This window comes from Silene latifolia, chromosome 4 (genome assembly GCF_048544455.1).
Source record: "Silene latifolia isolate original U9 population chromosome 4, ASM4854445v1, whole genome shotgun sequence".
Taxonomy (NCBI): Eukaryota; Viridiplantae; Streptophyta; class Magnoliopsida; order Caryophyllales; family Caryophyllaceae; genus Silene; species Silene latifolia.
In genome coordinates this window covers 1277182-1290286 of record NC_133529.1, presented here as the reverse complement: position 1 = coordinate 1290286, position 13105 = coordinate 1277182, and the positions used below count along the sequence as shown (strand labels likewise).

Below are 13105 nucleotides of genomic sequence, written 5' to 3'. Positions count from 1 at the left end.
ATGTCTTCCGTTGCTACTCTAATTTTGCGCGGCCGCTTTTATATGACTCGAGGAACTTTCTGCGCGATTTCCGGAGAATTTTGTTCCGGTACCCTGAAATCCCGAAAAACCGTGTATTATACACTTCAGTTTGAGCCGTTCGGGAGGTCGTACCGGACCCTGTTTCTTTTTCTCCCGGTTATTTATCACGCGTCCGAGATCATTGCAGAAGTTAACCTATTTTATTTCAGCCTCGGATAACGAGTATTAATACATTTTTCCCGATTATCCGAGGTTCCACGAATGTTGATTTATGGCATACCGGCACCCCCAAATATCTTCCGTTGCTACTCAAATTTTGCGAGGCCGCTTTATCTGACCCGAGGGACTTTCGGCGCGATTTCGGGAGAATTTTGTTCCGGTATCCTGAAATCCCGAAAAACCGTTTATTATACACTTCAATTTGAGATGTTCGGGAGGTCGTACCGGACCCTGTTTCTTTTTTCTCCCGGTTATTTATCACGCGTCCGAGGTCATTTCAGGAGTTAACCTATTCGATTTCAGCCTCGGATAACGAGTATTAATACATTTTTCACGATTATACGAGATTCAACGAATGCTGGTTTCTGTTGCTACTCAAATTTTGCGCGCCGCTCTATCTGACCCGAGGAACTTTCCGCGCGATTTTCGGAGAATTTTATTCCGGTAACCTGGAATCCCAAAAAACCGTGTATTATACACTTCAGTTTGAGCCGTTCGTGAGGTCGTACAGGAACCTGTTTCTTTTTCTCCCGGTTTTTTTATCACGCGTCCGAGGTCATTGCAGGAGTTAACCTATTCAATTCCAGCCTCGGATAACGAGTATTAATACATTTTTTGCGATTATCCGAGGTTCCACGAATGCTGATTTATGGCATACCGGCACCCCCAAATGTCTTCCGTTGCTATTCAAATTTTGCGCGGCCTCTTTTATATGACTCGAGGAACTTTCTGCGCGATTTCCGGAGAATTTTGTTCCGGAACCCTGGAATCCCAAAAAACCGTGTATTATACACTTCAGTTTGAGCCGTTCCGTAGGTCGTACCGGAAATTGTTTATTTTTCTCCCGGTTTTTTCTATCACGCGTCCGAGGTCATTTCAGGAGTTAACCTATTCAATTTCAACCTCGGATAACGAGTATTAATACATTTTTCACGATTATCCGAGTTTCGACGAATGCTGGTTTATGACAAACCGGCACCCCCAAATATCTTCCGTTGCTACTCTAATTTTGCACGACCGCTTTTATATGACTCCAGGAACTTTCTGCGCGATTTTCGGAGAATTTTGTTCCGATATCCTGAAATCCCGAAAAACCGTGTATTATACACTTCAGTTTGAGCCGTTCGGGAGGTCGTACCAGACCTTGTTTCTTTTTCTTCCGGTTTTTTTTTTATCACGCGTCTGAGGTCATTTCAGGAGTTAACCTATTCAATTTCAGCCTCAGATAACGAGTATTAATACATTTTTCACGATTATCCGAGTTTCGACGAATGCTGGTTATTTATGGCATATCGGCACCCACAATGTCTTCCGTTGCTACTTAAATTTTGCGCTGCCGCTTTATCTGACCCTAGAACTTTCTGCGCGATTTACGGAGAATTTTGTTCTGGTACCCTAGAATCCCGAAAAACCGTGTATTATACACTTCAGTTTCAGCCGTTCGGGAGGTCGTACCGGACCCTGTTTATTTTTTTCCCGGGTTTTTTATCACGCGTCCGAGGTAATTTCAGGAGTTAACGTATTCGATTTCAGCCTCGGATAACGAGTATTAATACATTTTCACGATTATCCGAGGTTCGAAGAATGCTGGTTTATGGCATACCGGCACCCCCAAATGTCTTCCGTTGCTTCTCAAATTTTGCGCGGCCGCTTTATATGACTCGAGAAACTTTCTGCGCGATTTTCGGAGAATTTTGTTCCGGTACCCTAGAATCCCGAAAAACCGTGTATTATACACTTCAATTTGAGCCGTTCGGGAGGTCGTACCGGACCATGTTTCTTTTTCTCCCGGTTTTTTTTATCACGCGTCCGAGGTTATTTCAGGAGTTAACCTATTCGATTTCATCTTCGGATAACGAGTATTAATACATTTTTCACGATTATCCGAGGTTCGACGAATGCTAGTTTATGGCATACCTACCGTCACCCCCAAATGTCTTCCGTTGCAACTCAAATTTTGCGCGGCCGCTTAATTTGACCTCAGAAACTTTCTACGCGATTTCCGGAAAATTTGTTTCAGGTACCCTTGAATCCCGAAAAACCGTGTATTATATACTTCAGTTTGAGCCGTTCGGGAGGTCGTACCGGACAATGTTTCTTTTTCTCCTTGTTTTTTATCACGCGTCCGAGGTCATTGCAGGAGTAAATCTATTAGTTTTCAGCCTCGGATAACGAGTATTATTACATTATTCACGATTATCTGGGGTTCGACGAATGCTGGTTTATGGCATACCGGCACCCCCAAATGTTTTCCGTTGCTACTCAAATTTTGCGCAGCCGCTTTATCTGACTCGAGGAACTTTCTGCTCGATTTTCGGAGAATTTTGTTCCGGTACCCTGGAATCCCAAAATACCGTGTATACACTTCAACTTGAGCCGTTCGGGAGGTCATACCGGACCCTGTTGATTTTTCTCCCTGTTTTTTTAATTACGCGTCCGAGGTCATCGCAGGAGTTAACCTATTAGATTTCAGCCTCGGATAACGAGTATTATAACATTATTCACGATTATCCGAGGTTCGACGAATGCTGGTTTATGGCATATTGGCACCCCCAAATGTGTTCCGTTGCTACTCAAATTTTGCGCGGCCGCTTTATCTGACTCGAGGAAATTTCTGCGCGATTTCCGGAGAATTTTTTTCCGGTACCCTGGAATCCCGAAAAACCGCGTATTATACACTTCAGTTTTAGCCGTTTGGGAGGTCGCACCGGACCCTGTTTCTTTTTCTCCCGGTTTTTTTATCACGCGTCCGAGGTCATTTCAAGAGTTAACCTATTCGATTTCAGCCTCGGATAACGAGTATTAATACATTTTTCACGATTATCCGAGTTTCGACGATTGCTGGATTATGACATACCGGCACCCCCAAATGTCTTTCGTTGCTACTCAAATTTTGCGCTGCCGCTTTATATGGATCGAGAAACTTTCTGCACGATTTCCGGAGAATTTTGTTCCGGTACCCTTGAATCCCGAAAAACCGCGTATTATACACTTTAGTTTGAGCCATTCGGGAGGTCGCACCGGACCCTGTTTCTTTTTCTCCCGGTTTTTTTATCACGCGTTCGAGGTCATTTCAGGAGTTAACCTATTCGATTTCAGCCTCGGATAACGAGTATTAATACATTTTTCACGATTATTCGAGATTCGACGAATGCTGGTTTATGGCATACCGGCACCCCCAAATGTTTTCCGTTGCTACTCAAATTTTGCGCGGCCGCTTTATCTGACCCGAGGAATTTCCTACGCGATTTCCGGAGAATTTTTTTCCGGTACCCTGGAATCCAGAAAGACCGTGTATTATACACTTCAGTTTGAGCCGTTCGGGAGGTCGCACCGGACCCTGTTTCTTTTTCTCCCGGTTTTTTATCACGCGTTCGAGGTTATTTCAGGAGTTAACCTATTCGATTTCAGCCTCGGATAACGAGTATTAATACATTTTTGACGATTATCCGAGGTTTGACGAATGCTGGTTTATGGCATATCGGCACCCCAAAATGTCTTTCACTACTACTCAAATTTTGCGTGGCCGTTTTATCTGAGTTGAGGAACTTTCTGCGCGATTTCCGGAAAATTTTGTTCCGGTACCCTGGAATCCCGAAAAACCGTGTATTATAACACACGGTTTTCGGGTTTCTAGGGTCCCGGAACAAATTGCCCGTAAATCACACGGACGGTTACTGGGGTCAGATAAAACATCCTTACAATTTTGTGGAGTAACTGTGTACATTTGTGGGCGTCGGTATGCAATAAACTAATGTCGGACGAAAGTCGCATACTCGCTAAAAATGGATTAATACTTGTTATTTGGTGTTCATATTGAATAAAGCAACTTTTGAAGCGACTTTTGACACATGAAAGAAAAATCGGGAGCGAAAGAAACTTGAATCGACACGACCTCCCAAACGGCTGAAATTGAAGTGTATAAACTCGGCCCGGTCCGACCAGCACTTGGCCCGTTATTTTAAGAAATTTGGCCCAGCCCGCCCCGACCTGAACAGCCCTTGGCCCTGGTCATAAATTTTCAGGCTGGCCCACCCTTGGCCCGCAAATAAATTAATAAATTAGGAAGGCCCGTCAACCCGGCCCGCCTAAAACAGAACTCGGGTTTGTCCCGGGTTATATCTCGCACAGCCCGGCCCACCTCACTCACGGGCCTGGTCAGGGCTTGACCAAAAGAGCCCAGCCCGAGAAAACGTCTAATTTGAACTTATGAAATATGTTTGATCCCAAATGGTATTATACACGTGCAAAAACAAGTATGATATTACATTTTACCAAAGCCGATGATTAAATTGAGAAATCGCGCAAGTGTAATGACTGGGGAGGATGTTTTGGATAAACTATACCTTGTTGGCTACGATGGTTATGAGTTTGTGTTGACAATCTCATCTTAATCTGAGATGTGCATCTATGATTCCAACATACCGCGAAATTTCAGCTCCGACAATATCTGAGAATAATTATCACGGCAACACACATGACATGGTGAAAGCGAGAGCGTTCTACACCATGCCATTTACTATATCTATGTTGTCAAAGCACAGTGGGATGAATAACCGCTGTACGAACCCAAATGGCAGAAAAATAATCATGGGAAGTTAATGTGATTGCTCATAGTAATCAGAGGTAACCGGATTTCAGATGTACAGCTCAGAAATAACACATCTCCGGCTTATCGGACTATGCAATAATTCTTGAGAGAACAATTCAGTTGTCTTCTTTGTTAAGATGGGCCAACCAAAAGTATTCCCACATTTGTTAAGATGGGCCCTTGGGCCTAGGCCCGTTATGCCTACAAAAACCTGCCATCGAGCAACGATACAGCTTCCGCAACCACAAGAAATCATAATTACAGAAATTTAGATGGGTTAAAGGTTCGCATCCCGGCATACGCCATCTTGTGGTGAATCTAAATTTGAATACCGGTCCAGATAAATAAAAGCAAGCATTTTAAGATAATATAATAGATTCTGTACCCAGATATACAATTATACACAACATAAAACAATCCATGCAGGGTACAAAATTCAATAATCACTAGTTCACTACAACGCCTAATATTCTAGCAATATCCCTTACACAAAGCTAGTTATGACATTGACCTAACTGAGCATATACAAATACAACCACCAAACCGAAAAGACGGAGGACAAAATAATACCTGACGTAGAGAAAAAAAGAAAGGTTACCTTGAGATGTCGATCGCATAATCTAGCATTGAGATTTATATTATATAGAAAAGGGTAATATAGACTAATTATAAATTTATCTCATGACCGCTTCTTGCTAGTCCCTTCACGTTGGTTGCGAAAATGACTCAGAAGTTGTTGAGCCTACATGACAATGAATTAAACCCGGGTTAATTCTTCCAAAAATTTAGACGGGTATCGCTAGATGAAGAGTAAAATCACAACATATAGGGTGTTAGTTCCTCGTATTGGTGCATGATGAAGACTGAAGAGTAAAAATGAAGAATTTGTATTCCATGATGCAATAAAGCAAATGGTTCATTACAATGTATGCGGTTTTCTTTATGTAGCAGTCGGACTGCAAATAACAGAAATAACCTTTCGTTTACACACAGGGATAGTTTTTTTTTTTGGTCTAAACCATCCGGTAATCCGAACCACATTGGGCCGACTAATCCGGATTTTGGGGCGTGTCCAAGGATTACGGTATTTAAACCCCTCCCAATCGCAGTTGTGGGGGATCGATCCGCAGACCTCCCTACCAAGCGCAGCCCCATGCTACCACTGCGCCAACCAACGATTGGTACACACAGGGATAGTGCAATGTCGTTATAAAACATATTGGATCCAACAATCGAGCACAGTGAGGTTCCAACATCGCCTTTAGAGAAAACAAAAGTTACCATTCAATATAAAGTTTCGCCCTAGTGGGCGTGTACTTATAGGCGTTGGAAATAGCATTGGTACACTAGGGCAATCCTATGGCTAGGAGCCTAGAACGGGGGCAACTAGCTCTTAAAAATCCCTCTAGAGCGAAATTTCCAAATGTTCAGTCTTCACTCTTATCCTAACGCATGGCGAAGCATTTGATGTATAATGGCAAAACAAACTAGCTTGAAATGAAGAAGAAAAAAGAAAAGAGGAAAAACATACTTTCTCTTTTGCTCTAGGGGTCCCGGATTGAGAAAGCGCGACAAGTGGTGGAACAGCGCCTTCTTCGAGAACCAACGTGCAAAACTTGCTACTATTAAGACACAACTGCAACAATACAGAGGCCGCATTTTCCTTCCCTCGTTGTGACCCTACATCAACAATCTCGACTAACAAAGGTATTCCCTTTTCCCGTGCTATTGCCAAACGTCCCTCTGGTATCGTGGAAAGATTTGCAAGAAGAGCAACCGATTTATCAACCATTCCTTTAGAGGGGTCTAAAAGCTGAACAAGATATTTCACAGCTCCAGCTTTAACAATTGGAGCTTTATTATCGTGGCAAATGGACAGATTGAACAATGCAGTTGCTGCGTCTTTTCTTCCCCTAGATGTTCCTCGTCCAAGAAGGTTGACCAGCGCTCTGACAGCGCCCGAGCGACCAATCTTTGACTTGTAATCTTCAAGAAGAGAAAGACTAAAGAGAGTAGCAGCAGAGTTTTCTTTAGCAGCATCACTTCCCGACTTCAGAACATGTACTAATGGTTCAATTACCCCGGTTAATGCTATCATTGCCTTGTTTTCTTCATTGAGTGAAAGATTGAGAAGAGCAGTAACTGCATGCTCTTGAGTTACCTTCGCATCCGAGCGTAAAAGTGAGACTAGTGGGCCCACAGCTCCACATTTCCCGATGATGACACGGTTCTCCATGTTGTGTTTCGCAAGGAGTCGTAACTCCAAAGCAGCTGCATTTTGTAATGCATTTGATGGGCTTTTCAGATTTTGGACCAATTCATCAACATGGACCGACGTGGTTGTTTCATCATATCCCGAGTCTGCTGATCGGAGTGAAATAGCTCGAGAATAGTCATCCAAAGATCCTTTTCCCACTTTTGAAGTACTAAGAAGAGTGCCCTCAGAGATAATGTCACTGCTTGACAGGACACTTGCAGCTGAATGACTTCTGCTGTGAGTGTAAGAATGCTCAATACTCCGACATGTACTGGAGCTTACCTCCTCAGATAGAGACGGGCCACCTACATCTACAGCTTCCAGTGAAGACCTAGACATAGAATCACTGCTATGTACTGAGCAACGGAAACTATCAGTACGAATTATATCTTGAGAAGAGAAGTTATCGGTCTGAGAAGTTTCTTCTTGGTTGACCTTGTCAATTTCAGAGCCATCGGGAGATTTGAGATTATTATCATCCAACCAATTTGCTATTAGTGCTTTCACAGTGTAATTCGGTATGAGATTGATGTGTGAAAGATATTGTCGAGTTTTAGGGCAGACTTTGAGCCCATTTTCGAGCCATTTCTGTATGGAAGACCTCTCAAAAGTTGTGCCTGAGGCCACAATGACTGGATCTGACATGAAATCTAATGATAAAGGACAACGGAAGTATACAGGGATAGTAACACCATTCATTGATCCGGACAGTCCACTTTTAAGAGTATATTGCCGAATCAGGTCCAAAAGATCTACTATTTGGTTTATTTGATCCATTTCCTCGTTAGACTTGCTTGATTCAACTTTCATCCGCTCCTTTTCAACTGCAATACTCTCTGTAAGTAGCTCTTCATTCGACACCAACCCAAGAGATCCCACAATCTCGGCCAAGTGTTCATTGCAAGAAACTAACTCTTCATTTTTACTCTTCAGAGCTTGTTCAATGTGTTTTGAGATTCGCTCGGTGTCCCAGCTTTGAAGCTCCTGCACACAATGCTGGTATGATTTTACAGTAAGTTAGAAAATTGCAGGATTGTACCCAATAATTTGGAAATATAGAATTGAGGACAAGAGAAAGTTATTAAGGGGTTTATTTCAAGCTACCATTATTTCGGTACATACTTGAACTCCAGCTAAACCCGAAGAACCAGACGATGTCCGTAGTAACCTACATAAGATACCACATATCTCCAGGGACGAACTTCTGATTTTTGTCAGTAACTGTTCAGTTTGTAGAACCTGTAGGTAGACAAGATAATTGATAAGTTCAAAAAGGAGAGATGATCACCAATAGTAAAAGACACCGTCAATGATAAAGTGGTCACGAACGCTATAAAAACGTTCAGAGTACTATTCATATGTTTTTTGTTGTCGATTAAATTTACGAGTAAGAGGCTGTCTCATATGAGAATGTGTTCAGAACGAAAAGGACACGTATAACTAGATAACAGCTGAAGTCAAAACTACGACCACAATTATCTGTAAGGCCCTATAAATATGTTATTTCCGGTTCTGCCTATCATTAAATCCTTACCATCCCAGACCCTAATAAACATTCAGGATTTTTTTTTGTTCTGTGTAAAGGGAACCACAAGGACGGTTTCGATGTTGATAGAATTCAAACCCAAGTCATGAGTAGTGAGTACCACCCTCACGACTTTATTAGTTAAGCTGACCGAGTATTGAGAGTGAAAATGGGGTTGGGGAAGAGGGGATGTCATCTACTTACTGAAAGAATCTTGCTTCTTTTTGGTGACCATCGTTCAATAAAATCTCCAGCAGCATTCACAGATTTGTCGAGATTTTCACACGCCTTCCATAAATTTGAATATGAATCTATCTTTTCATCATCAATATCATCTAGAAGAGGTTTCAGGTGTTTCAACAGAGCAGCCATGCTTTTGAGGTATTGAGTAGGCATAGATTTCCATGTTTGACATGACATTAAATGAATGAATCGAGATAAGCTGTTGGTCAAACATCTCACAGAGTTCGTCTCCATTTGACCTGTGTCTGCAATATATGGATTACATTAGATTTTGAATTACGCCATCGTCAGAAACAAAAGCATCACTAATACCAATTCCTGACCAACCACACATATGTTTCTCGCAAATTTTTATATTGCTGGGATTTTAATTAGCTTGCAGTAAGAAAAAAAAAAAAGGTTCCCTCCATTTGTCTCCCCTCAATTTTCCTTCAACCACAATTGCTTCCCTCCAAATCACTCCTCCGAAACAAATATAGGCGTTGTTCAGTTACACCCTTTAAAACAAAGGTGTTCAACATAGACGGTAAGGACAGGGACTGCAAATAAATCATGGAATGTCTTGAAGCACAGCAGCTAAGAAATTGTCTTGAAGCACAGCAGCTAAGAAACGAAAGGCAACGTCCAAACTAGCCAAAACGTAAACCATGAATGTAACTTAACCCATGAAGAGCGGTTTAGCAACTACAGATATTTTAACTAAGATCAGCAGGTACAGTGACAGTAGCAGCAACTCAAGCACAATGACACGTTAGAATGAACATTACAACAAACATCGCTCGAGTGAAAGATGAACAGAAAGTATGAGTAAATGGTTTAAAAAGTGATATACCAAAATGATGGGATGAAAACAACACAGAATGAAAAGAACGAAAAAGCGCTATATCAAAACAAAGTATATGAAAAGACATAATAAACTAGAAAACTTTCTGAATGAGATTTATGAAGAGATTAAAGTGGGAGAAGTGTCCTGAAAAATAGGACTAAACAGTGATACAAAACATTGGTAAAGATAATGAAGAAACTATTCAAAAAGAAAAAGGGTTTAAAAAATAATCAAAAGAAACAAGACAAAGAATAAAGTCTAATCCATCAGTATCTACATTAATTTCCACTTTCATTCCGCTGTATACAGCACAATATTTATTCAATCACAATCATCGATCTCATGAAAACTACAACATACATGATCATAATAAACCAAGTTCCACCGTTCTACTCACTTATCATAATAAGTTGCTTCACATTCAAAAAAGCTCCTCAATTTCCCATCTAGGTACAAAAATTTACATTTAGTCAGGTCCGCCATGCCTTAATCACACTTAATTGCATGATCATTCACCCTGTTATAGTCAACCCAAAATTAAGGAATTTCTGAGGTTCCCAGGATGCGTCAACACCGAACTTGGGACAGTTGGGTTGACATTTTAAGTTCTCATTTAACCCTTTTCATGAATGAATATGTGTATTGACCTCGCTAATGAAGTCGGTCCACTTTTCCATATATACTGCCTTTGCACATCTATCCTAACCCATTAGATATCAAGAAATGAAGATTAAAACAGAAGGAAATAAAAAATGACAGAGCTTGATAAAAGAAAAAAACTAAAGTCGGGGTTCTCGAGATAAAAGCTAAGTTGATATCAAATAGTTTACCAATCAAACAAATTCAGCTCCTTTATTTCCACGACTCGCGCATCACTCAAGTGACATTGCAATCACAGTATTTCAGCTACTCGATTTACAGCTCAAACAGCATCAAGTTTCAAACTTTCTCCCACATGGTTAACAAAATTCGATTCAATTCCTGAACTAGAGATCTTCTTAAGACAGAGCCATAACAAAAAACCCAATTCATGAAAATAATACCCATGAATCCAGTATCCACTACATGTCAGCTACCTTCGCCGATAAAGTCACTGGGTTCAAAACCCGAATAATTAAAATCCACCAAATGTCAGCTAACTCCTCTATGGCTCTATTTACAGCTCAAACATCATCAAGTTTCAAACTTTTTTCCCACATGGGTAACGAAATTTAATTCGATTCCTGAACTAGAGATTTCGATTCCTGAATCAGAGATCTTCATAAGACAAATGTACAAAACCATTACAAAAACCCCAATTCATGAAAATAACAGAAACACCCATGAACTCTATATTTCAGTGAAAGAACACCCATGAATTCTTACAAATATAAACTTTCCACCAGCAACCACCACATATTAGTTCAGCTAGCTTCGCTGGTAAAGTCATTGGAGACGAAAGCCAAATAATTAAAACCCCCTTTATGGCACAGTGGCACACATTACAATAATAAAAAGTCATAAGGTTCAAAACCCGAATAATTAAAATCGCCCTTGTGACTCCCATTACCCACAAAATAAAAACAATATACAACAACAATAACATCATGTATAACAACAATAAAGCAGCATTTACACCAAAATAACAAAACAAAACTCAGAAACATAATTAATTCACAAATAAACACAAAAAATGAAAAAAAAAAATGCAAGAAAAGGGTATTACCTGATGCAGGAAAAATTAATAGGTGAAGGCATTAAAAGACCCAAAAACTGCAAAAGTTTATATTTTGATGAAACATGAGAATAAAAATTGTTGGAAATTAATTAAATAAAATAAATAAATAAAAAACAAGGCTCAATAATTGAACATTTCTGGAAAACCCTGAGATGGTATGCCTTGTTAACAACGCTTTTTCATGAAAACATCAGAAATTTTTCCAGAAATATTATGTGTAGAGAGAGAAAGGTGTTGGAGAATGAAGAGTAGTGTACTCTCAATATTATAATTATTTTTATTTTTTAAATTGTTTTTTTTAGGATTTATGAAATTGGGTCAGAGGGGCCATACCATTTTTGGACAGTATATGCCATGCTGTGTTATTTGTTCCTTTTTCTGTTCAAGTAGATTAATCTTGATAACTTTTTTTGTGGGACGGTTTTAGATTAATATCGTATAAAACGGATATTGTTAGAATATGACTCATTAATGGTAAAAGAGTAGTTATAGAATAATCTATTTTACAATATTTTATGTAAGATTATGTTATGCAAAAAATAAAAATGCGCTTAATAAGAATGTTAAGATGATTTTAATGTTAAATCAATTCAATATATATAGTTTACGTAATATCAACCAAATTTAAAGGATTATTACTGATGTAACTAGTATAGTTCCCGTGCTATGGCACGGTATTTTTTAGATTTATTTTATAAGGAAACTTTCTTATTAAATTAATTGCATAAATATAAATTAACTATACTTGCAGTTTAATATTATAATGTTTGGAGTACTAAATATAATCTTAGTAAGAGGTAGAAAACGAAAGTTTACTACCATCAAAGGACACTTTAAGTTAAGTTATTTTTGTCTCAAACTATTTTTACTTTACTGTTAAAAATAACACTATAATGTTATATCGTTACATGATATGACATTAAAATAAATTTAAGTGATGTAAGATCTAATTAAAATGTGTATTACCTTATAACGAAAACATGTAACAACAGTATACTACGCATTTAAAAAGACAATTTACAAATAATTAACTAATATTTTTATTTTTAATAAAAAAAATACATAAAAATTTGTTTCATTTAGAAAATCATATTTAGAGTCTAACCGATGATGAATAATATAAAAAGGAGATTTGCGTAACTTTAGAGTGTAATTGATGAAGGATAACATTTATGGAAATGATGTATAATAAATTAGGGATGATAATTGTTTCTTGTAAAAGAGGTAAAATATATATGTAATATTCTTTCCATGTATAGTTTTGAGAGTTATTTTCTTAGGCGGGAAAACTATTAAGAGTTTTTATTCTCTTAGTAGTAGGGGGGATTCTCACGTGTGGTAATCTTACGGTAAGTTGATAATATTATTAAGAGATTATATGGTATATTTTCGAATTTGTGGTAATACTTCTAAAAAAGCGCTTGATAGTTGACATATTTAAGGGTAAAAAATTTGTATTTCGAAACTATAATTGTTAACCTCAAAACTACCAGGACTCCCTAATACTAAAATATAAAAGTAGTATAAAACATCTTCAAAAGAAATTGGATAACTAAAATGCTTTTATAAAATATGATCATGTGATAAAATGAGATTTGAAAAACTTTTTTATTTTAAAGATTTGGAAATTAAATTAGTAGCCTTGATGAGCAAGTGATGCTATGATCATATATATTCTTATCCACAAATTCTGGCCTTCACAGTTG

At 38.8% G+C, this 13105-nt stretch overlaps 1 protein-coding gene across 3 annotated transcripts; it reads right to left on the bottom strand.

Moving 5' to 3' along the window:
* Positions 1 to 5172: 5172 nt before the first annotated feature.
* LOC141652481 (U-box domain-containing protein 3) lies at positions 5173 to 11755 on the bottom strand. Of its 3 annotated transcripts, none has more exons than XM_074459984.1 (5): positions 11388 to 11755; positions 8818 to 9101; positions 8193 to 8327; positions 6363 to 8084; positions 5173 to 5573 (listed from the first exon to the last, which is right to left on the bottom strand). In XM_074459984.1, the coding sequence occupies exons 2-5, from the start codon at positions 9088 to 9090 to the stop codon at positions 5511 to 5513; spliced, it is 2193 nt and encodes a 730-aa protein (XP_074316085.1). In that variant the 5' UTR covers positions 9091 to 9101; positions 11388 to 11755; the 3' UTR covers positions 5173 to 5510. The 3 variants fall into 3 exon arrangements, with proteins under 3 accessions (XP_074316085.1, XP_074316086.1, XP_074316084.1); XM_074459985.1 differs by having other exon boundaries at positions 8211 to 8327; positions 11388 to 11748; XM_074459983.1 differs by lacking the exon at positions 11388 to 11755 and adding an exon at positions 10513 to 10609.
* Between the last annotated feature and the right edge of the window lie 1350 nt (positions 11756 to 13105).